This window comes from Elephas maximus, chromosome 5 (assembly GCF_024166365.1).
Source record: "Elephas maximus indicus isolate mEleMax1 chromosome 5, mEleMax1 primary haplotype, whole genome shotgun sequence".
Lineage (NCBI taxonomy): Eukaryota > Metazoa > Chordata > Mammalia > Proboscidea > Elephantidae > Elephas > Elephas maximus.
Genome location: NC_064823.1, coordinates 112,076,471 through 112,102,392, shown reverse-complemented (window position 1 = coordinate 112,102,392; position 25,922 = coordinate 112,076,471). Strand labels below are relative to the sequence as shown.

At 38.6% G+C, this 25,922-nt stretch overlaps 1 protein-coding gene across 1 annotated transcript in view; it reads left to right on the top strand.

Annotated features, from left to right (window-relative positions):
* Positions 1-25,922, top strand: part of GABRB1 (gamma-aminobutyric acid type A receptor subunit beta1) — a 511,452-nt gene that overhangs the window by 370,409 nt on the left and 115,121 nt on the right. The window contains exon 5 of the mRNA XM_049886310.1: positions 3,936-4,018. Within this exon, the coding sequence (XP_049742267.1) occupies positions 3,936-4,018 (83 nt within the window). The remainder of the gene's footprint in view (positions 1-3,935; positions 4,019-25,922) is intronic.

Below are 25,922 nucleotides of genomic sequence, written 5' to 3'. Positions count from 1 at the left end.
CCTTTTGGTTAGGAGCTGAACACTTAACCACTGTACCACTAGGGCTCCAAATAGCAACAGTAAATTCAGTTGTACTTTCCAAAATGTATATGTATGTTTGTAAAAACTCCAGAGCCTCACCATCTGTGAATCAGTGATTGTGGTACAGTATAAGATTCTAATGCATGTTTAATTTTTATGTGATGTGGCTAACCAGATGACACCGGTCTAAAAATGAGATAAATTAAAGGACATATGCTGACCAGTGATGCTCAAAAGATGATCTTAAGTATTCCTAAAGCTTTTTAATAAATTTTTTATTCCAATTTATTTTTTTTAATGTTTTAGCTATTTTAAACCATAATAAGCATTACACCACAATGTGTTCTATGCCATATGTTAATACATTCAAGAACCACCGTAATATTAATTTGTGCTGCCATGTTAATTTAATGCAGAGCACAAAGCAGCAAGAAAGCTATTTTTAACCCATTATTGACTACCTACTAGAGGCTAGTCACCTCTGAATGAATGGGAACCATTTGCAAAGGTGTCATTGATTATAGAGGGGTTACTTAGCACAAGGATTTTTTTTTTTTTCCTAATTGAGGGTAGCCCATGCCTGATCATGTAAGACTATAGAAGCAATTACTTCACTGTTTATTAGGATTGTTTTGATACTATAAATATTAACTAATACACAAATTGGTGTTGAGGAGATTCAAGACTGTAATTCTCATCATAATCCCTGCTTTCAAAGTCATGTGCTTATTAAAATAGACATCAAGATTTGAATTTACAAAGTACTTCTATAGTAACAAAATATGGCTTTCATTCATTTCATATGTACTTTATATATTGAGGTTCACTATAAGATTTCATTTCATTAAAGATTTGTACAGGGAAAAAATACTTGAAAACTGCTATTATAGCAAGGTTTCTCAACCTCAGCGTCATTGATGTATTGGACCAGATAATTCTTTATTGTCTGAGGCTGTTCTGGGCATTGTAGAACGTTTAGCAACATCCCTGGCATCTACCCACTAAATGCTAGTAACGACTTACAGTCCAGGCCTGACATTCAAAAATGTCTCCAGACATTGTTAAATTTCTCTTGTGGGGCAAAATCAGTCTTGTTTGAGAAGTATTGGCTGTGCTGATAAGTCATAAGATCGTATAGCTGGCCAACTCTCATGGACTGAACTGTGCCCCCCAAAAATATCTGTCAACTTGGCTAGGTCATGATTCGCAATATTGTGTGATTGTCTACCATTTTATCTTCTGATCTGATTTCCCTATATGTTGTAAGTCCTATCGCTATGATGAATAGAATGGATTAGCGGCAGTTATATTGATGAGGTGTACAAGATTAGGTAGTGTCTTAAGCCAATCTCTTTTGAGATAAAAAGGAGAGAAGTGAGCAGAGAGACATGGGGGATCTCATACCACCAAGTAAGCAATGCCAGCCACAGAACGTGTCCTTTGGACCTGAGGCTCCTGCACTAAGATGCTCCCAGACTAAGGCAAGACTGATGACAAGGACCTTCCTCCAGAGCCGATAGAGAGAGAAAGCCCTCCCCTGGAGCCGGCACCCTAAATTTGGACTTCTAGCCTATCAGACTGTGAGAAAATAAACTTGTCTTTGTTAAAGCCATCCACTTGTGGTATTTCTGTTATAGCAGCACTAAAGACTGAGACACCAACTCTAGTAATTCCCAGAGGATGTTTACTTATTCACATTAAAAAAAAAAAACTCTTGAATAGCTGTTAAACAAAGGATAGACAGATGAATTTTTTTTAAGTTTTTAAATTTTTTTTTAATGTTTATTGTTTTGTTTTATTTAGGATATTTGAAACACTATGTGGACCATAAAAATAATGTTGTAAAACTGCTTTTGGACAACAAAGTGTATTATGACACACTGCTCAGTGAATAAAAACAGATTACAAAGTAGGAAGTAGGTATGGTAGCATATTTGAAAAAAAATAAAACTTGTTGGGTGCATGTTTGTGTATATGTGTGTATTCACAGAAAGAGAGATTTGGAAGCATATACACTAAGGTGTTAACAACGATTGCTTCTGATAGTTGGGATATTCCAACAACTTTCGTTTCCTTTCACTCTATTTTTATTTTTTTTATTTTTGTAATGAGCACATTTAACCATTAAAACAAGGGGAAAAAAAGTTGAGCAGATAATGTACCACTCTGAGTGAAGTATAACACTGCTAAACAAACACCAGTTTAAAATAAATCCAGGCACTATCAAAGTTCTCTGCGGGGCCATCTACTCCAATCCTTTCATGTCGCAAATATGAAAGCCTAGAAAGAATGAATAGGGTAGTTTCCTAAGGTCCCAAAACTCACCAAAGGGACCCCAAATGAGAACCCAGGTCTCTTCCAGTGCACCTCGCAGATGTAATCTCTAGTCAGTTGCACAAAAGATAGGATATTGATTAGATACACAGGTCTGAGGAAGGGAAGGGGTGAGAGGGAGAGCGAAGGATGGTTCGTTTATCATATAATGAAGTATAATTACATTGTCCCTTCCTTTAAATTGTGATTTCCCTGCTGCCACAGGACATAAAATGCCTGTGTCTCCCCCTGAAACAGAAGTTGCTATAACAAGTAACCAGTTGCCATCAAGTAGATTCCAACTCATGGTGATCTCATGTGTGTAAGAGTAGAACTGTGCTCCATCGGGTTTCCAGTGAGTGATTTTCAGAAGTATATTGCCAGGCCTTTGTTTTGAGGTACCTCTGAGTGGACTTGAGCCTCCAACTTTTGTGTTGGTAGCTGAGTGCCTTAACCATTTGCACCATCCAGGGACTCCCGAATTGCTCCGATGATGCCTAAATGCTCTTTGCTGGAAGCCATTGACAGGGCCTCAACCTTCCGTCCTAAACTAGGAAAAGCACAGCTTTATCAGCTCCAGAGCACAGGTTATTTGGCAATTGTTTTTAGCATTTTTGATATAACAAGGCTTTCATAATTCTTTGCAGTTTTTTGTTGCAAAGAATATTACCTAGGGTTGCCAGATAAAATATAAGATACCCAGTTAAATTTGAGTTTCAAATAAAAAATTTTGAAATAAATTTTTTGTAGCTTAAGTATGCCTCATATAATATTTGGGTGTAAGTAGCTTAGTGTAGTTGTTAAAATATGAAAACACTAAAATTTTTATGCTAAAATAGTATTCATTATTCTATGCTCCCTGCTGAGTATGGGTGGACGAGGGCCTTGGAGAGGAATGTGAGACACCAAAAGTCATAAAACCCATTGCTGTCGAGTTGATTCCGACTCATAGCAACCCTATAGGACAGAGTAGAACTGCCCCATAGAGTTTCCAAGGACACCTGGTGGATTTGAGCTGCTGACCTCTTGGTTAGCAGCTGTAGCACTTAACCACTATGCCACCAGGGTTTCCACCAAAAGTCATAGAGAATATGTTTTGTTGTTGTGTTTTGTTTCTTTGTTATTATGTTCTAGGAAGAGAAGGTAGGCTTAGATGCATAAGGTAGATGTTTTCCTACTCCTAATGCTGGACTTCCCACAGATACAGGCAGAGACATTCCTAGAATGCTAGCAAATATGGGACGGGCCATGGGATAATAACTGCTGTAATGAAGACTATCATTATCACAGAGTGCGTGCTATATGGGATGCTGGCTGAGAACTTTGTGCACATTATCTTTTACTCCTTACAGCAATTGTATACAGGTGTTTGGATAGATGAGGGAACTGAAGCTCGTGGAGATAAATTAACTAGTCCAAGTTCACTCAGCTAGCGAGCTGTAAAGTAAGATTCAAACCCAATCTGCCTGCCTTCAAAAATTTCAATTCTAAAATTTTGATGCCTCATTTCTACCAACTGGTAAACATTTTGGAGGCTGGGAAGTCTGGAAATGAAACGCCGCCATCCTTTTGATGCTGTCTTTTCTCTCTTGCCCTGACAGGATCACCACCACAGCTGCGTGCATGATGGATCTGCGAAGATACCCTCTGGATGAACAAAACTGCACCCTGGAGATTGAAAGCTGTGAGTTACTTGGACAGGGGAATAAGAAAGAGGAATGTTTGGATTAAACTGCCTGACCCAACTAAACACAACCTTGGACTAAGTTAACTTAAGGGTTTGGCTGCTAACCAAAAGGTCAGCAGTTTGAATCCGCCAGGTGCTCCTTGGACACCTAAGGGGCAGTTCTACCCCATCCTACAGGTTGCTGTGAGTCAGAATCTACTCGATGGCAACGGGTAGGATGTTTTAGCTATACTACTCTGCCAACTTTTCAAGGGGTTCACAGTTTAGTGAAATTTTCCCCTATGTTGGTGGCTTACAGGTCATTTCAGTGCAGCTATCTTTTTGAACCATTGGAGAAAGTCCACTTGTTTTAGCTCGACAATCTATGACCTCATGCTTTCTCCTTCTCAGAGCTGAGTTTCTCCCAAGACCTTCCAATACTCACACTGCGTTCATAAGAAAGGAAAAACATTTCAATATGAAAAGACTTTTTGAGATGACTTTTGGTTCAATATTCTGTCTTCCAGGAAGATTGTCAATTATTGTCTTTTAGAAAAACAATATGGTGGAGTACTGTGTGCATGTGCCCTTCCTCATGGGACACATGATGATCAATGGTATTCATGGAGCTTCTGCTTTGGGCCAAAAACAATGTTTTTAGTTCTAGTGGCTGATTTTGGTTAGTCCTCTTGGACTGGATTTCATTGATTACTCTCTCAACCATGAAAATATTTTAGTCACTAAGATTTAATCTGATTGACTATCTTTTGTGTTATTGCTTCTAAGCCATCAACTTGCAGGTATTTGAGCTCTTTAATTGTGAATACCAGTCCTAAGCCATTTCCTGGCTCTCAGGGGTACAGAGAGGTGCGGTGGCTAATTCAGAGCATTGTTGTTAGCTGCCATAGAGTCGATTCTGAGTCATGGCAACCCCATGTTTGCGGGATAGAACTGTTCCATAGGGTTTTCAAGGCTGTGGCCTTTCAGAAGCAGATCGCCAGACCTGTCTTCTAGGCAACCTTGGGTTAATTCGAACTGCCAGTCTTTCAGCAAGTAGTTCAGAGCTTAACCGTTTGCTCTTCCCAGGGCCTGGGAGAGCATTACCACTTAATGTAATGAGGTAAACTGTCATATATTTATTTAGGTTATCTAAAGTACTTTCCAGACCTTAGCACAAAAAGGTAAAGGTCATTTTTGAAATGGCGAATGTTTCATTACCTATATATTTATCACAACGAAAAAAATGGTTAAGAAAAAAAAGGTATGGGAAAATTCCAAGTGACCCTCCAGTGTCTGATTATTAAGCAAGTTCATTAATTTTCTAGTTCTACTATATACAAACACAGAAATAGATGAAGATGCTTATGTAGACATAGTGATAGATATAGACATGGACGTAGATCTATTGTCACTAGACCCCGGGGTAAACAACAAGAAAATTCATTACTGTTCTTTGCTTAATATTCTAATTTTAAAGCTCATTATATAAGGAATTTGGTATGTATTGAAAGGTGTTAATATATAAAAATATTGACGGTGACTTTTAATTTAAATGCCAAAACCTAGTGAGTTTGAATCACAGGAATGAAATACAAACCCAAACATTTACTAATGGCTAATAATGTTCTATAGCCAAGGGAGAACTTTAGTTAAACAAGTGAACCGTTAGTTTTTGGAACTGTTGAAGAAAGAGAAGGTAACTCATGGAATTTTCATGCATATGAGTTGCCTTTTGTCCCTGATCTCTTTTCCAATGACTGTGATTTTTGAACCTTGGCATCTGCTGGACAGCATAAGTATATGACCACCTCTTGATATTTCAATATCCTAGAACTTACATCATTCAGGTAAAGGAACAGTGAATTTTGACAAGTACTTCAATTGATTCTGTGCTGTAAATTGCAGGTGCTGAAATTAGCACCATTATATCCTCAAATACATATTTTAATGTATAATGCATAGTGAGATTTTCTGTTACGATACATTGACTGTTTTCTGTAAGTAAGCAAGTTTCTTCATAGACTTTTAGGTCCATTTTTCATATAATGATCTTATAATGATCAAAAACAAAAAGGATAACTGGAGCAAAAATTGAACATAATTGTGGAGTGGGGCAGGAATAGGGGAGAGGAGCCCAGCCAGCAAGATGCCCCACAGTAACCATAAAGTATGGGGGCAGGCAATAGGTGATAACCTAGACAAATAATAATTATCATCAAGATAGTCCCATAAGATGCAACCAGCTGTCTGGACAGATGGATGAGGCATAGTAATGGGAACTTTAAAATCGACTAATAAGTAAGGATGCAGGCAGATGGTGACCATCATCAGTGTGGCCCACTGCAGGGCTCCAGTCCCTAAAGACATTTACCTTGAGCAAAGCAGACACTCAGGCTTGTAACAATTTGCAGGATGAAGAGACAATGAAAGCAGAAACTTTGGAGAAAGGAAAGAAATATGAAATTAATGTTTAGTAAGTTTTATAATGTTTACCTATGTGTCTGGAAGGTAGAAATCACTTAAAATTTTTTTTTCTTTTTTTTTTAAGTAATTTCTACCTTCCAGACACATAGGTAAACATTATAAAACATCTCTACAAGTATTAAAAACTAAAACCAAACTAGTTGCCAACTCATAATAACCCTATATGACAGGGTAGAACCGCCCCTTAGAGTTTCCAAGGCTGTAAATCTCTACAGAAGTAGACTGCCGCATCTTTCCCCAGTGAAGCAGCTGGTAGGTTCGAACCACTGCCCGTTGGTTAGCAGATTTTTGGGTAGCAGTTAACTGCTGTGCCACCGGGACTCCCTCCCATACAGCCTAGGAAACCTGATGGGGCGGTTCTACTCTGTCCTATAGGGTCACCATGAGTTGGAACAATAAGTATTACTGAACACTTATTTGAGAGATGGTGTATCTGAGGCTCAGAGAAGTAAAATAACTTATCCAGAGCCACGAGGACAAGGAGAGAGTGGAGTACAGCTTCAACTCCAGTTGATCTCGTTTCCATCATGGAACGCTGCAATCAACAGCTGAGTAAGGGACCAGAGCATCGATGATTAGAACTATAGCAGCAGTTGGAAACACTCCCAGCTAGGTTGAGGATGCTGAATCACCCCAAGACTGGTCTATATTTCCTAAAATTGCCTCTGGTAAATGTCAGAATTGGTCCCAGAATCTGAAGATGAATTTAGCTTTTAGTTCAAAGATTAAGTTATTGCAGCTGTGGAGAGAGGGTGTCCTGTGAATATAGAAAACGAAGAAGGCCATCATTCCACTGATATTACCCTAAAAAAAAAAGCCTCAAATGACAAGATTGTTTTATGTTAATATTTTAAAGTGTATCCCTTCTTAAAAGTAGATAAACCAATGTAAAAAAAAAATGTAAACAGACCTTAAATCTGAAGAATAATAATTTTAAGCAGTGAAGCAATATGTGCCGATAATATGGAGCTTGAATGAGCCTAGATTATTTCTATGTAAAGGATACTTCACTAAGCATTAATGCTATATCAGGTACTCATCAGTTTTTTAACTCTTCATGAAGAAACATGTTGTGTTATTTGCTGAAACAGCTTTCCCTGAATTGACAATTTATCAAGACTACAACTTAGCTCTAAAGTGATTACAAATGAGAAGCTCTAGTGTCAGTTGGGAAATAAGAATGATAAAGTAGTCATTTCATTGCTGTCAGATTGAACCAATCATACCTTTATGACCAACAAAGTGGAAATTTTGTCTACCTTACAGAATTTACTAGTTTGTATGCCCTACCATCACCATTCTAAAGCTGAGGAAATACATCCCTTGGTTGGGTCATCTGAGGCAAATTAAAGATGTTTTGTTTTTCTCTAATGTCATCTAATCAAGTAAAATTGGAAAGTCCATAAAGGCTTGTTAAATTGAAAAGTTACTTGAACTTGGAACAGGTTAACAGTTTCATAACCCTGCAGTGCTATAAAATGAGTTAATGACATATAGAAAAAAGTCAATGAAGGAATTTAGTGTAAAGAAGATTTTGAATTTGAAATCAACAAAGCTATCATGTGAAGGTTTGATATCCACAAGCTTCATGAAGAAATGGAGAGTGCTTGGGGTAACAGTCATGGAGGAGTTGGTCCCTTCACCTATTTTCTACAGCAGTAATTGAGGAATAGCTCACCCTAATCTCACTGTCCACTTCCAGCAGATGGTATCACAAGCCATTTCAGGCCTGATATCTCAGGGTTCTCACCCATCTTCCTCTAAACTTCCTTATGTCATCACCATTATGAGTTAGTCACCTGTATTCAGAGGAAGAGGTGCTCCTAGCTCTTTCATAGGTTGACCTTGCCCCTGTGTTCAGGATTCCATCTCCTTCCTCTTTTGGGAATTGGTTATCTCAAGACCACACAAACATCCCCCTTAGTCTCTCAGATCCTCAATTTTGTCCACTACTAGCACTTTTTTGTAGCTTACAAACAAGCTGAAATCTCCTTTCCTCTTAAAACACTTCCACTCTACTCCCACATCTCCATTAAGCTTTTTCCTAATATTCCTATTTTCTTTTTCTCCAAACCACTTGAAAGAATGGTCTTAATATATTGTCTATTGTTTCAACCTCCTCTCAACCCACCGTGATCTGGAACCTGTCTACCCACCTCCTGTCTTCACCAAAACTGTTCTTAGAAAGGTCACATCGTTGTTGCTGTTGTTATGTGCCCTCAAGTTGGCTCCAACTCATAGCGACTCTATGTACAATAGAACAAAACACTGCCGGTCCTGCTCCCTCCTCACAATTGTTGCCATGCTTGAGCCCATTGTTGCAGCCACTGTGTCAATCCATCTCATTGAGGGTCTTCCTCTTTTCTGCTGACCCTCTACTTTACCAAGCATGTTGTCCTTCTCCAAGGACTGATCCCTCCTGATAACATGTCCAAAGTATGTGAGACATAGTCTCGCCATCCTTGCTTCTAAGGACCATTCTGGTTGTACTTCTTCCAAGACAGATTTGTTCATTCTTTTGGAAGTCCATGGTATATTCGATATTGTTCACCAAAGTTGTCAATTCTTCTTCGCCCTTACTTATTCGTTGTCCAGCTTTTGCATGCATATAAGGCAATTGAAAACACCATGGCTTGGGTCAGGCTCACCTTAGTCCTCAAGGTGACATCTTTGCTTTTCAACAGTTTGAAGCAGTCTTTTGCAGCTGATTTGTACAATGCAATGTGTCTTTTGATTTCTTGGCTGCTGCTTCCATGGGTGTTGATTGTGGTTCCCAGGAAGATGAAATCCTTGACAACCTCAGTCTTTTCTCCATTTATCATGATGTTGCTTATTGGCCCAGTTGTGAGGATTTTTATTTTCTTTATGTTGAAGTGTAATCCATACTGAAAGCTGCGGTCTTTGATCTTCATCAGTAAGTGTTTCAAGTCCTCTTCACTTTCAGCAAGCAAGATTGTGTCATCTGTGTAACGCAGGTTGTTAATGAGTCTTCCTCCAAACCTGATGCCCCATTCTTCTTCATATACCCCAGCTTCTTGGATTATTTGCTCAGCATACAGATTGAATAAGTATGGTGAAAGGATACAAAACAAATGCACACCTTTCCTGACTTTAAAACATGCACTATCCCCTCATTCTGTTCAAATGACTGCCTCTTGATTCATATACAGATGCCTCATGGGCACAATTAAGTGTTCTGGAATTCCCATTATCCACAATGTTATCCATAATTTGTTATGATCCACACAGTCAAATGCCTTTGGATAGTCAATAAAACACAGGTAAACATCTTTCTGGTATTCTGTGCTTTTAGCCAAGATCCATCTGATATCAGCAATGATATCCCTGGTTCCATGTGCTCTTCTGAATCTGGCTTGACTTTCTGGCAGTTCTTTGTCAATATACTGCTGCAGCCACTTTTGAATGATCTTCAGCAAAATTTCGCTTGTGTGTGTGATATTAATGATATTGTTTGATAATTTCCGCATTTGGTTGGATCACCTTTCTTTGAAATAGGCATAAATATGGATCTCTTCCAGTTAGTTGGCCAGGCAGCTCTCTTACAAATTCCATGACATAGGCAAGTGAGCACTTCCAGTGCTGCATCAATTTACTGATACATCTCAATTGGTATTCCATCAATTCCTGGAACCTTGCTTTTTGTCAGTGCCTTCAGTGCAGCTTGGGACTTCTTTCAGTACCATCAGTTTCTGATCGTATGTTACCTCCTGAAATGGTTGAACGTCAACCAGTTCTTTTTGGTGTAGTGACTCTGTGTAGTCCATCTATCTTCTTTTGATGCTTCCTGTGTCTTTTAATATTTTCCCCACAGAATCCTTCAGTATTGAACTTGAGGCTTGAATTTTTTCTTCAGTTCTTTTAGCTTGAGAAATGCTGAATGTGTTCTTCCCCTTTGGTTTTCTATCTCCAGGTCTTTGCACAGGTCATCATAGTACTTTTTCTTCTTTAGCAGCCCTTTGAAATCTTCCATTCAGCTCACATCACATTACATTCCAGTAATTCCCAAATGTATATCTCCAGCTCATGTCTCTCTTCTGTGCCCCAGATTGATATACATAACACTTTTCTTGACATAAATATTTTGATATTTCAAAGGGATCTTAAACTTAATGTGCCCCAAACTTAACTCTTGCTTTTTCCCTCCCAAGTCAGTTTCTTTTCCAATCTCCCTACTCTCACTATTCAACCAAAATCCTAGAAATAACTGTAGACAGCTTCCTCTCCCTTATGCCTCTCCCATCCAATCTATTGTCAAGTACTGTTCATTCTACCTGCTAAATATTCCTTAAATCTTTCCACTTCCTCTGCCACAAGTCTTCTTACCTGAACTGTCGAAGTCTTTTTATTGTTTTGTTTTGTTTTTTACTTTCACTCTTGACTATCTCCAACTCATTCTCTACCCGCCAGAACGATCTTTGTGAGATGTAAATTAAATCATATTACTTCTCTGCTTAAAAATATTTGAAGACTTCCCATTGCATGTAGGAAACTCTCCAAATATCTTAATTTAACTTTCAAGCTCCTGAGTGAACTGTCCTTCCTCCATATCTCTAATGTCATCTATTGCTGTCTTCTCCTTGCTCACCACCCTAAATTCTAACGCTAAGGACTTCTTTTAGTTTAGTGCAGACTAATCTTTCTCCTGTCTCATGACCTTCACCATTGTGTTCCTTTTGTCTGAAATGCTTTTCTCCCTCTGGCTTTCCTCTTCTCATCCTTCAGATCCCGCCTAAGTTGCCACCTCCAATAAAAGGCTTTCCTAAAGTAATTTAAATTAGGAATTTAAGTTATTCCTTTCTAAATTAGGTTTCCCATATGGCACTTTGTAGTATTTGTTTGTTTCCTTGTTTATTGTTTCTCTCCCCTGTGGACTATAAACTCCACAAGGGAAGGGGTTCATCATTTTGTTTAATATCCAATAGTTAAGACCTAATTTTTTACCAGACAATAAATATTTGTGAGTGAAGGTATGTTAAATTTCTTAGCTCTAAACTCAAGTCTTTGGAATTTGGGAAGATAAATCTATTTTTAATTTTTTTCAGACATGAATTAGGGCAGGGATTTATTACTTGCAATAAAATATTCTTTTGTTTGTATAATTTTAGGTCCATGCTTTAAGACTATCTCAAAAAATTAACATTGTAAATATGCCAACCAAGAGCCAGATTGTGGAAAACTTAGCATTTTAATTACTTTAGGAATTTTAATAGGCTGAGAAATGTGATTACTCACTATGTTTTGCTTCCCCATGAGTCATTAAGTATCTATGATCCTCCTACTTGAGCCACAGCCAAGTTATCAGGCAAAGTTAACTTAGTAATAACTGGTTATTTTTGCATAGGTTTCTTGTTTTTAAAAAAATCATTTGGCAACTTTTAATCCAGGTGTTGTCTTAATGTTTTCAATTTAATGAAACTTATGTTCAATCTATCTGTTAGCCTCTGAGTTTTTTTTTTTAATTGTGTATTAGGTGAAAGTTTACAGAGCAAATTAGTTTCCCAATCGAGAGTTCCATGACATTGGTTTCATTTCCCACAATATGTCAGTAGTCTCCCCATTTCTGTCCTATTTTCCCCTTTTCCTTTCATCCTGATTTTCTATCCCTTCCTAGCTTCTCGTCTTTGCTTTTGGGCAAATATTGCCCTTTTGATTTCAAATAATTGATTAATCTAAGGAGCACATTCCTCTTGGGTGTTATTGTTTATTTTATGGGCCTGTTTATGGCTTGGCAGAAAGATGGCCTTCTTAAATGGTTTCAGTTCCAGTTCAGAAGAGTGTCTTATGGCGTTAGTCTCAGGGGTTCCTCCAGTCTCTGTCAATAAGTCTGGGCTTTTTTGTAAATTTGATTATTGGTTCTACAATTTTTCTCCTACTCTGTCCAGGACCCTCTGTTGTGATCACAATCAGAGCAGTCGGTAGTGGTAGCCAGGCACCATCTAGTTTTTTTGGTCTCAGGGTTGTGTAGGCTGTGGTTCATGTGATCCGTTAATCCGTTGGACTAATCGCTCCCTTGAGTCTTTGGTTTTCTGAGCCTCTGAATGTTATTGTGTTAATTTAGATGTCTTAGTGGTAACAAACGTGCATGGAATGGCAGGCAATAGTGATGCTTGATCATTTCCAAAAGCAAAGTTTTCTTGTCCATAAAGATAACAGATGATAACAAAAATGTATTTCCTTGACAAAATGGCATAACTCAACTGTGAAAAGAGAAATTTTGCTGCAGATAATTCAAAAACAGTCGCAGCAGTACATCAACAGGGAACTGCCAGAAATTCAAGCCAGACTCAGAGGAGGATGTAGAGTGAGAGATATCATTGCTGATGTCAGATGGATCTTGGCTGAAAGCAGAGAATACGAGAAAGATGTTTGCCTGAGTTTTACTGGCTATGCAAAGGCATTAGACTCTGTGAATCATTAACAAGTTATGGATAATATTGTAAACAATGGGAATTCCAGAACACTTAATTGTACTCATACGGAACCTGTACATAGACCAAGAGGCAGTTGTTCAAAGAGAACAAGGGGATACTATGTGGTTTAAAATCAGGAAAGGTGTGTGTCAGGGTTGTATCCTTTTGCCATATTACTCGATATGTATGCTAAACAAGTAATCCAAGAAGCCATGAAGAAGAATGTGGCATCAGCATTGGAAAGAAGACTCTTTAACAATCTGTGATATGCAGAGAAAACAACCTTGCTTGCTGAAAGTGAAGAGGACTTGAAGCACTTACTAATGAAGATCAAAGACTACAGCCATCAGTAGAGATTACACCTCAACATAAAGAAAACAAAAATCCTCACAACTGGACCAATATACATCATGATAAGTGGAAAAATGGTTGAAGTTGTCAAGGATTTTATTTTACTCGGATTCAATCCCTCCTGATGACATGTTCAAATCAAGCTAGTTAGACAATGCTCTATTGTAATCTATAAGGTTTGTATTGGCTGATTTTTGGAAGAAAATTGCCAGGCCTTTCTTCTTAGTCTGTCTTAGTCTAAAAGTTCCACTGACACCTGCCCATTATGAATGACCCTGCTGGTACTTGAAATACCCATGGCATAGCTTTCAGCATCATAGCAATATGCAGGCCACCACAGAACAGCAAACTGATAGATGGGTGGGGAAACTTAACTATAAAGCTAGCCTTATAGTTTGGTCACTTCTACCCAATAGATAGTTCAGCATCCATAGAAGCAGCAGTCAAGAAATCAAATGAGTATTGAATTGGGAAAATCTGCTGCAAAAGAACTCTTTAAAGTGTTTAAAAGCAAAGATGCCACTTTGAGGACTAAGGTGCGCCTGACCCAAGCCATGGTATTTTCAGCCACCTCTATGCATGCAGAAGCTCCGTGTGCTGAGTAATCCCTGGTTTACCACGTAGCAGCAACCACGCAGTCAGGTGAGCAAAAGTTGGAGAAATGGATTTAGAATTTAAGCAGAGGTGTTTATTTGTGAAATAAGTCCTGCCTTAAGAACTTCCCCTTCTACGGAGGCACTTCAGCTAAAGTGAAATGACCACCTACCTGGACTAATATAGAAGACGTTATTCATTGAGAGACCAGTTGAATTATATGACCTTGAAGATCTCTTTCAGCTCTAAAACCTGGAACTCTGGGAGCATTCAGTTTAGTTACATCACCAATAAATTACTTTATGTGCTTTCCTACAATATTGACTTTGAAGTGATTGTAATTTTTAAAGAAATTAAAATACAGAAAAAAGTGTCATGAACACATGAACATATAAATACTCACAAGATAAATATGAAATATAGGACAATTACAAGCAAAAGCTTTTGAACCGTTCTTAGACTTTATTGCTGCCTGCCAAATCATTATTTCTCATCTGGAATAATTTAAAAATAGCATCTACAACACGTTGAACACTTTCTATTCGCGAATGCTAAACACCAAAAATAACAGAAGTAAATTGAACTTCATGAATGATTCATGACTTCCCTTGCTTTGTGTCCCATTGTCAAAGAAATTAGCAGCATTGGATATCTCCTTAGATAAATTTGATTTTGCCATATTCAGTAGTCTATTTAATGAAAATGAATGTTTCATATTTATGTTCATAGAAATGTTAATGAATTTTAGTGCCTGTAGCTTTTTTGATGAGCAGAGGGGTGGGTGTAGGGAGGAAAAAAAAAAAATTTCTGAATTAATTTATTCCTTTTTCCAGGCTTCATCTTTCAAACTGTGAAAAAATACTCTCTGAAAAGTCTCTGATCTCTAAAGTTATAAAATAAAAGCCAGTGTGGAAATGAAGTAGCTTTTTATGAAAATTATATTCGCAATCAACTTGACTATACCAAAACAAAGCAAAAAAAACCTGCTGCCATCAAACCTGCTGTCGCTATGATTCTGACTCATAGCGACCCTGTAGGACAGAATAGAACTGCCCTATACTGTTTCCAAAGCTGTAATCTTTATGGAATCACACTGCCACATTATTTCTCCCATGGAGTGGGTGGTGAGTTTGAGCTGACGACCTTTTGGTTAGGAGCCAAACTCCCTAACCGCTGCCGTCGAGTCGACTCCAACTCATAGTAACTCTCTGGACAACAAAACAGAATGTTGCTTCATCCTCACTATCGCCAGCATGTTTGAGTCCATTGTTGCCGTTCCTATGGCAATCCATCTCATGGATGGTCTCCCTCACCCTTGTTGGCTCTCTGCTTCATCAAACATTATGTCCTCTTCCAGCGATGCATCCCTCCTGATGATATGTCTAAAGCAACCTAGTTAGACAATATTCTGTTATGATCTATAGGGTTTTTATTGGATGATTTTTAGAAGCAGATTGCTAGGCCTCTCTTCCTAGTTTCTCTTAGTCTAGAAGCTCCACTGACACCTGTCCATTATGGGTGACCCTGCTGGTCTTTGAAATACCAGTAGCATAGCTTTCAGCATTGTAGCAATATGCAGGCCACCACAGTACAGCAAAGTTACAGATGGGTGGGGAAACTAAACTATAAAGTTAGCATTATAGGTGCTCACTTCTACCATATAGACAGTTCATTTGCCATGCATGTGTAATGGTTGTGTAGATTGATGTGGATATCTCTGATCTACAGATTTACTTTTCAGGAAGTTTCTTCTCTCCTTGGTGTTCTGTTGGATGGCCATCTTGCTAGCAGCTTCCTAAAAGAAAGTGCAAAATAAAGCTCTTTTTTTTTTTTTTCTTAAGGTTTTAGGTATTAGCCAAACACTTAGAGACACATTTTATAATGGAGCTTTGATCTTCTAGAACTGGAAATTTTTGCAAAACTGAGGATTTTGGGTTCAATAGAAGTCCAGACTTGATAACAATATTGTTGTTAAGCTGTTGTTCTTAAGTATCATTGAGTCCGCTCCCACTCATAGCAACAGAACGAAACATTGCATGGTCCTGTGCCATTCTCACTATTGTTGTTGCAGCCACTGTGTCAATCCATCTGGTTGAGGGTCTTCCTCTTTTTCACTGACCCTCTACTTTACCAAGTATGAAGTCCTCCAGGGATTGGTCCCTCCTGATAACATGTTCAAAGTATGTGAGACAAAGTCTTGCCATTTTTGCCTCTAAGGAGCATTCTGGCTGTACTTCTTCCAAGACAGTTTTGTTTACTCTTCTGGGTCCATGGCATATTCAATATTCTTCACCAACACCATAATTCAATAGCATCAATTTTTCTTCAGTCTTCCTTGTTCATTGTCCAGCTCTCACACGCATATGAGGCGATTGAAAACACCATTGCTTGAGTCAGGCCCACCTTAGTCCTTAAAGTGACATCTTTGCTTTTTAACACTTTAAAGAGACATTTTGCACCACATTTGCCCAATGCCCAATATGATTGATTTCTTCATTGCTTCCATGGGCATTGGTTGTGGATCCAAGTAAAACAAAATCCTTCACAACTTCAATATTTTCTCCATTTATCATGATGTTACTTACTGTTCCAACTGTGGGAATTTTTGTTTTCTTTATGCTGAGGTGTAATTCATACTGAAGTCTGTGTTCTTTGATCTTCAGCAGTAAGTGCTTCAAGTCTTCTTCACTTTCGGCAAGCAAGGTTGTGTCATCTGCATATAAAAAAAAAAATAGCAGGGTGTTAATAAGTCTTCTTCCAATCCTGACGCCACATTCTTCTTCATATAGGCCAGCCTCTTGGATTATTTGCTCAGCATACAGATTGAATAAGTATGGTGAAAGGATACAACTCTGACACACACCTTTCTTGACTTTAAACCACACAGAGTCCCCTTGTTTCTTTCGAACAACTGACTCTTGGTCTAAGTACAGGTTCCTCATGAGCACAATTAAGTGTTCTGGAATTCCCATTCTTTGAGATGTTATCCATAATTTGTTATGATCCACACAGTCAAACACTTTTGCATAGTCAATAAAACACAGGTAAACGTCTTTCTGGTATTCTCTGCTTGTAGCCAGGATCCATCTGACATCAGCAATGACATCCCTGGTTTCATGTGCTCTTCTGAATCCAGCCTGAATTTCTGGTAGTTCCATGTTGATGTACTTCTGCAACTGCTTTTGAATGGTCATTAGCAAAATTTTGCTTGTGTGTGATATTGATGGTATTGTTCAACAATTTCCGCATTTGGTTGGATCACCTTTCCTTGGAATGGGTACAAATATGTATCTCTTGCAGTTGGTTGGCCAGGTAGCTGTCTTCCAAATTTCTTGGTATAGACAAATGAGTGCCTCCAGAGCTGCATCTGTTTGTTGAAAGATCTCAATTGGTATTTTGTGAATTCCTGGAGCCTTATTTTTTGCCAATGCCTTCAGTGCAGCTTGGGCTTCTTCCTTCAGTCCCATTGGTTCTTGATCATATGCTACTTCTTGAAATGGTTGAACATCGACCAATTCTTTTTGGTACAGTGATTCTGTGTATTCCTTCGGTCTTCTTTTGATGCTTCCTGCATCATTTAATATTTTTTCCTGTAGAATCCTTCAATATTGCCACTCGAGGCTTGAATTTTTTCTTCAGTTATATCAGCTTGAGAAATGCCAAGCATGTTCTTCCCTTTTGGTTTCCTAAATCTGGGTCTTCACACATGTCATTATAATACCTTACTTTGTTTTTTTAGAGTGGCCGTTTGAAATCTTCTGTTCAGCTCTTTTACTTCATCATTTCTTCCTTTTGCTTTAGCTACTTTACATTCAATAGCAACTTTTCAAAGTTTCTTATGACATCCATTCTGATCTTTTCTTTCTTTCCTGCCTTTCTAATGACCTCTTGCTTTCTTCATGTGTCAGGTCCTTGATGTCATTCCACAACTTGGCTGGTCTTCAGTCATTAGTGTTCAGTGTGTCAAATCTATTCTTGAGATGACCTCTAAATTCAGGTGAGATATACTCCAGGTCTTACTTTGGCTCTCATGGATTTGTTCTAGTTTTCTTCAACTACAACTTGAACTTTCATATGTTCAGTTGATGGTCTGTTCCACAGTCAGCCGCTGGCCTTTTTCTGACTGATGATACTGAGCTTTTCCATCATTTCTCTCCACAGATGTAGTTGATTTGATTCCTGTGTATTCCATTTGTCAAGGTCCACATATAAAGTCACCATTGTTGTTGCTGAAAAAAGGCATTTGCAATGAAGAAGTCGTTGGTCTTGCGAAATTCTATCATGCGATCTCTGGCATTGTTTCTATCACCAAGACCATATTTTCCAGCTACCAATCCTTCTTCGTTTTCAACTTTCACATTCCCATTCTCAACTTTATCAATGCATCTTGATTATGTTTGATCAGACTACAGAAGTTCGTAAAAATCTTCAATTTCTTCATTTTTGACCTTAGTGGTTGGTATGCAAACTTGAATAATAATAGTATTAACTGGTTTTCCTTGTAGGATTAGGGATATTATCCTATCACTGATGGTGTCCTGCTTCAGGATAGATCTCGAAATGTTCTTTTTGATAATGTATGGGATGCCATTCACCTTCAATTTGTCATTCTCAGCATAGTTTACCATTTGATTGTGTGATTTAAAATGGCAATACTAGTCCATTTCAGCTCACTAATACCTAGGATATCAATATTTATGCATTTCATTTCATTTTGGATGACTCCCAATTTTCCAAGATTCTTCGTACATTCCATGTTGCAATTATTAATGAATGTTTGCAGCTATTTCTTCTCATTTTGAGTTGTGCCACATCAGCAGATGAAGATCCTGAGAGATTGATTCCATCCACGTCATTAAGGTTGACTCTACTCTGAGGAAGCATCTCTTCCCCAGTCATATTTTGAGTGCCTCCCAATATTCTTCCCCAATGCCATAAAAGCTCAGCAGAGCTTTTAGACTAATATGAGCTAGGAACTTCACCCTAATAACATACTTCCAAAAACCAGCCAACAAAAACCCTATGGGTTGCAATAGCCCCATCTGCAGCTTATCATGGCAATGGGTGGCATAGGTCTGGGCAGTAGCTCATCTTTCTGCACTATATCAGACAGTGTCCCTCTGCTATTCATAAGATTTTCACTGGCCAATTTTTTCAGAAGTAGACCACCAGGTGCTTTCTTCTAGTCTGTCTTAGTCTGGAAGCTCCGATGAAACCTGTCCACCAAGGGTGACCATATTCGTATTTGAAATACTGGTGGCAAATATCCAGTATCACAGTACCATGAAAGCCAGCACAGTATGACAAACTGACAGGAAATAATAATACCTAACATTTGTTGATTATGTACTATGGGCCAGGCAATTTACAAAGATTTTCCACTGAATTGTCACCACAACCCTATTGGTCTCCCTTATTTTACATGACGAAATCAAAGCTTCTAGGTAACTAACTTGCCTCAAATCACATAACTTCAGTGAATCACGTGGGTTTTGAACTCGGGCAATATGACTTGAATGTCTATGATTTAGCCCTTACATAGTTTGTTAAGAAAGTTACTTCTTTAAACTGTCCTCAGCAAACTCTTTTCTCCATCTTTCTGCCCACCACGTGTGAGTTCAATGGCTTGTGGGTATACTCTATCTGGTCATAAAGCAACATCTGAGATGTAGACCCAAAACCAAACCCACTGCCGTCAGGTCAATTCCGACTCATAGCGACCCTATAGGACAGAGTAGAATTGCCCATAGAGTGTCCAAGAAGTGCCTGGCAGATTTGAACTGCCAACCTCTTGATTAGCAGCCGTAGCACTTAACCATTACGCTACCAGGGTTTCCATCTGAGATATAGCAGATTCTAATTGTTCTTTCTATCTACCGGTTCAGTTCATAAGTGGGCATTTGCTTTCTGGCATTCTTGGCAGTTAAACGGAATATTGATATAATGTACCAATTATCATTATTCTGCCAAATCACTTCTATCAATGTAACAGATCACATGATGGTCAGAAATCCATTCTCCTCTAAATGGCTACATGTATTGTTCCCTAAAGCATTTTAGTTCAGTGCTGGGACTGACTGACACTGCAATGAACTATAGTTTCAAAGTCCACTCATTACTCATGACTGAGATGCATGAACATCTATAACCTTGGAAATGGGTGTATTCTCATGAGGGATCTTGACTTGGGTATTCCTATGAACTGTGTCCACGTGTAGGACATAGGAACAATATCAAAATATATATAACACTTTCCGATTACTTTGTACTTATCTTTAAGGCCAAAGATTTTAAAAAAGAGCATCTAAAATGTATTTATACCATGGCCCCACCCCAGACCAGTAAATTTAGCCATTATATTATAGTCTGAATTTGTGGAAAGTTGGTCCTGGCATAAACTACTTTTTTTTTTTTTTTTAAAAAAAAAAAGCTCCCCAGATGATTTCAATATGCAGCCAAGTTTGATAGCTCTAAAGGTGTCATTCTTTGATTTTTTTTGCTCCTCTCTTTTTCTTTAACCTCCTTTTCTAATAGACCCAATTCCCTATATGAAGAGAAGAATAGAAATATAGAAATGAGAGAAGAAAGTACAGCAAAGAACAGAAAATAGTATGCTTTTCAAAGAAAGAAATCATTGAAATGATCAAAGGAAAAACTTTTAAACTATTCTTTCCTATATCTCCTCTGCAGAGGCCCTTTCTCCCACCCCCCAAAAAGTGTGTGCCTTGAAATAGATCAGTAGGTAGACCAATGGCCTCTGCCTTACATTGGAATTTAGTACTTTCACCAAATATTCAAATCCATGTAATGATAAGTCAAGGTGTTACAGAACCCCAATTTAAAAGACCCCTATATATATACCACATATATTCATTTGGAATCAATGAAACATTAATTTGTATAATGACATTGTGGGAAATGGAGTTATCTACTTGGGCAAGAGAAGCGTGGGCATCAACTGCTTTAATGACATACTCTATCTTGTCTCAAAAAAAAAAGACTAATTAAAATTTATACTTGAATGAATACACAGTAACAGACATTACAGGAATAATCTATTAAACCAAAATCGAGTACAGCCTATTCCTTTCAACCATAAAAAAAAAATATATATATATAATAAAGATTTCCGTGTTCAACTTCATCCCCCCCACACCCTCTCCTATGCACACTGACTGTACTCATTTGATCATGTAAAAGAGCAACTATCTCACAGAGCTCCCACTAGATGACCACATTGATTCCACATTGGCTGCCTTCCCAATACCTAGATTATGGAGGCAGTGGTGGATCAGTGGTAGAATTCTTGCCCTCCAGGATACCCAGGTTTGATTCCCAGGCAATGTGCCTCATGTCAGTGTTGCTAAGATGCTGAACAGATCTCAGCAGAGCTTTTGTGTTGCTAAGATGCTGAACAGATCTCAGCAGAGCTTTTAGACTAATATGAACTAGGAAGTTCACCCTAATAACATACTTCCAAAAACCAGCCACCAAAAACCCTGTGGGTTACAATAGCCCCATCTGCAGCTGATCATGGGGATGGATGGCATAGGTCTGGGCAGCATGCAGCTGTGCGTGGGGCCACCATGAGTTTCAGGTTGATTCAATGGCCAACTTGATGGCCACTAACAACAACAACATTTCAGGAAAAAAAAAAAAAACTAACTGATTAGAGCAGAAGGATTGCCTGCTCTCACCTCAGGAACTGTCAGACCAGAAACTCATCACTTGTTAAATGTACTCGCTGCAGTGTTTGTCAAGCATTAATGAGCATATGGGGGTTTGCTAAAATGCAGATTCTGGTTCAGTGGGGCTATGCTGGGGCCTACGAGTCTGCGTTTCTAACAAGTCCAAAGGCAATGCCAGTGCTGCTGGCCCATGGACCACACTTCTGAGTTGCAAGATCCTGGAGTAAGTAAAAAAGCCTCTCATCTGTGCTCAATCTACCTTCTCTGCCTGTTTGGTTCCTACTGAGATCTAAATAATTAGCTAAAAGCATTTGTCACACTGGTTGCTCAGCACTTGATTCAAGAGAGTTTGAGTTTTAAATTAATTGAGGCAGAAAAGTCATTTTCAGATGAGTCAAATAACTCCCAAACATTTAAATCTGGGCAGTTCAGATTTTGTCAAGTACCCTGGGTGTATATCATTCCTGGCTAATTTACCTATATATATGTGAAGGATTCCCAGAAATGTAGTATGTGATTAGCACTCATAAGCCCACATTAAAGATAATATTTGGGTGTTTTTTTTTTTTTTTGTGTGTGTGTGTGTGTGTGTATGTTTAGATAACACTTAATTTTAAGAAAGGAAAAAATAATAAAAACATTCAATTTTGATTCAACTTAGCTGTCCACAAACTAGAGGTTTTAGTGGAAGATGTATATACAATTACACCTCAGCTATCCAGTCTTGGGATTTAATGAGTCTTTGCAAAGAGCACAAGTTTTCCAGACTTCAACCGTTCTTGCTGTAAATCTCTCTCTCAATGGAGAACTCTGAAAATTATGTACCCATTCTTGATGAGAAGAGCCTTGGTGGAGCAGTGGTTAAGCTCTTGACTACTAACCAAAACGCTGGTGGTTCAAACTCACCAGCAGCTCTGTGGGAAAAAGATGTGGCAGTTTTGCTTCCATAAGATTAAAAAAAAACCATTGCCATCGAGTTGATTCTAACTCATAGCAACCCTATAGGACAGAATAGAACTGCTCCATAAGGTTTCCAGTGAGCAGCTGGTGGATTCAAACTGCCAACCTTTTGGTTAGCAGCCAAACAATTAACCACTGCACCACCAGGGCTCATCTATAAAGATTATAGCCTTGGAAACCCTATGGAGCAGTTCTACTCTGTCCTATAGGGTTGCTATGAATTAGAATTGACTCGACAGCAAAGGGTTTGGTTGGTTTTTTACTCGATGATTCAGGCTTATAACTTTGAATATTTCCCGTGATGTGCTGAAGCTCAAGCGCAAAGGGAGATAGGTGTAAAAGAATTTTATTCTGATCTGCACAGTGACCTTAAGAGCCAATTTTTTATAAGTGTCTTCCTGGGCAGAGAGTCATGAAGGCCCGTTTCTATGTAATTAACGTGTCAACAGAAGAATTATCCATCTCTAGTTAATTTAGGCACAACTCAAGGCATGTGCTTTCCTGATGTAGTTGTCATCTTATCTAAACTGGGCTCTTCACTCAAACCAAAAAACCAAACCCATAACTGTTTAGCTGGTTCTGACTCCTGATGACTCTGTGTTACAGACTAGAATTGCTGCATAGTGTTTTCTCAGCTGTCGTATTTATAGAAGCAGATCCCCTGGGCTTTCTTCCATGTCACTGGTTGGGGTCATACTGCCAACCTTTAGGCTAGTAGCCAATCACAAACAGCTTGTGCCACCCGGGGATGTCATCTCTTCACTAGGGATCAGTAATATCTCTATCAGGAATTGTTAGCTTCAAAGTCTCAGCCATGAATCAGATCCCAGTGTCTGCCTCCGTGTCACTTTCCTCCATCCTGACTGCAGTGGCGATGGGGTTCTCAGAAGTCACCTAAATTCACTCAGTATCCAGTTATTGAGTGATAAGGGTTTTCTACACCTACTGCTTGGTTTTCACAGCTCCTACCATCATTCTTCTTTATCTCCTCTGCTTTGAATTTGTGCATATCATGTATGCCAGGACATTACCTCTTCCTTTTGAGAGGTGAGTATTGTACATAACTGTCTTGTGATTTTAGATTGCAAGTATTTGGAAGGGTCTCTTCCAAGAAATGCAAAATGATGCTCTTCCCATTGTCTTCCTCATTACTTACTTCAAATCTTTAGTAGCATAATCAAAGGATGAAGCCTAACAATTTCCTAACCAACATGTTCAGTCATAATAAAACTAAATGTTCCTCCTAGCTTACACGAAGTTTAAGAAGGAGAGTATTCTTCTGATACTGTGACATCAAGTCATAACGTTACTCTTTTTAAAGTTTTACTTTGAACAGAATTTCATGCCCAAAAAAAATAAAAATTTTATCTTTTGTTCCATTTCGAGCTGAGTAATAAAACAAGGTCACCATGTGACTAGCAGTATTAGGATGTAAGTAGAAACGGCTAAAGCAAGAGCAGACTGGGATAGGATGTTTCAGATAACACGCTTGAGATGCTGATATTTAGATTATGAGAAATGGCACGGCCAAAAATGGACCAAGGTAAGCTACCTGTGAATAAGTCTGGAGGCATAAAAGTAGAAGGCTCAAATATGACACAGGGCCCTGAGACGTATGCATTAGCCCAAGCACAATCACATGGGCAACATTCTTTGTGGTAGGTTCTCTTTTAGACCTTCAAGATCTATACTTAAAAGTAGCCTGATATACTCTAACCTCTGAGAAACTGAAAGAATGGACTTATTATCAGCTGAGTTAAGAAAAGCTTCCCAGACCAGTTTCTGGACATTTTAAGTTGGTGTTGACTATTAGACATCTAAGGATCCCTGGTGGCACAATGGTTAAGTCCTCAGCTGCTAAACAAAAGGTTGGTGGTTTGAACGCATCCAGTGGCTCTACAAGAGAAAGACCTGGTGATCTGCTTCGGTAAAGATTACAGACAATAAAACCCTATGCGGCAGCTTTACGCTGTCACAAATGGTCATTGGGAGTTGAAGTTGACACGACAGCACCCAACAACAGCTTTAGTCATCTAAGTTATAATATCATGTTTACAGATGAAAGTACAAGCCTAGAGTTCAGGAGAGAGGGCCTACCTGGAAGTATAAATTTGCAAATCATGAACTTACAGATGTATTTAAATCCATAAATCTGGGTGACATCCCCAAGATAATTAGTATATATATAGAAGAGGCTCAAGGACTAAGCTTTGACGAAATCAGCGTTAAGAGTTTGGAGAGATAATAGAAAACACAGGTATGGCAATTACTATGTATAATAACTCATTTAATCTCAACAATGGCTCTATCAGTAAAAAAAAAAAAAAAAAAAAAATCAGTAGGTACCATTATTACGCCCATTTTGCCATCGAGGAAACTGAGATACAGAGGGGTTGTCTAATTTGTCCATGGCCACATAGCTAGTAAACAGCAAAGCAAAATTAGCAAAGAGCACTGAGAAGGGGTGACCAGTGAAGTAAGAGGAAACCCAAGGGAGAAGGGTATCCTGTAAACCAAGGCAAAAAAGTGTTTCAGGGAAAGGGGTGATCAGCAGGGGCAAATGCACTTGATAGGGCAGGTTAGATAAGAACTGAGAACTTTCCATTGGGTTTAGCAACATAATGTGCTTGGAGTGAAAGCCTAAATGGGGTGGATATAAGAGAGAATGGGAGTCAAGAAAGTGGATAAAGGAAGTAGAGTAAACTTTTTCAATTAATTTTACTGCAAAGGGATAAGAGAGATTGGGTGATAGTCAGAAAAGAATGTGGGATCAAGAGAATTCTTTGTGTTTCTTTGTTTTAAGATGGAAGCAATAACAGCATGTCTGTATGCTGGCGGTAATAATCCAATAGAGGGGGGGAAATTCATGATAGACAGATGCCATTGAATTGGTCAGAGGAGATGAGACTACGTAATAAGTGGAAGGGCTGGTACGAGATAAAAGTTCAAAAGACAGAGTACATGGGTACAAATGCTGGTAAGTGGGTAGATGTGATGGTGGGATCTTGTGGAAATTTTCTTCTAATTTATTCTGTTTTCTCCATGAAGCAAGAAGCAATGAAAATCACCTAGAGTGAGGATGGGAAAGGAAGTACTGGGAGCTCAGGAGAGAAGAGAAGCTATAAAATAATCACCTAAGGAAGCAGGAGAGGGAATGAGCTAAGCATGTGGTATGTTCACACACAGCATCGAGGACGTTAAGTGGAACCGCTTAGGATGTTTCTGTTTCTCTTCAGCCATGTTTAGCTGTGTGGATTCAGGTTTGGATGAAGTAGAATGCTGGATTTAATCAGGTTTGGACTTTTTTCCATGTAAGTGCCATGAAGAGGGGTAGGACAACGAACATGAGGGCGTACAAAGAGATTGTTTATAATGATTTACCATGAAATTTAATCTAGGCCAAGGGAGAAGTTA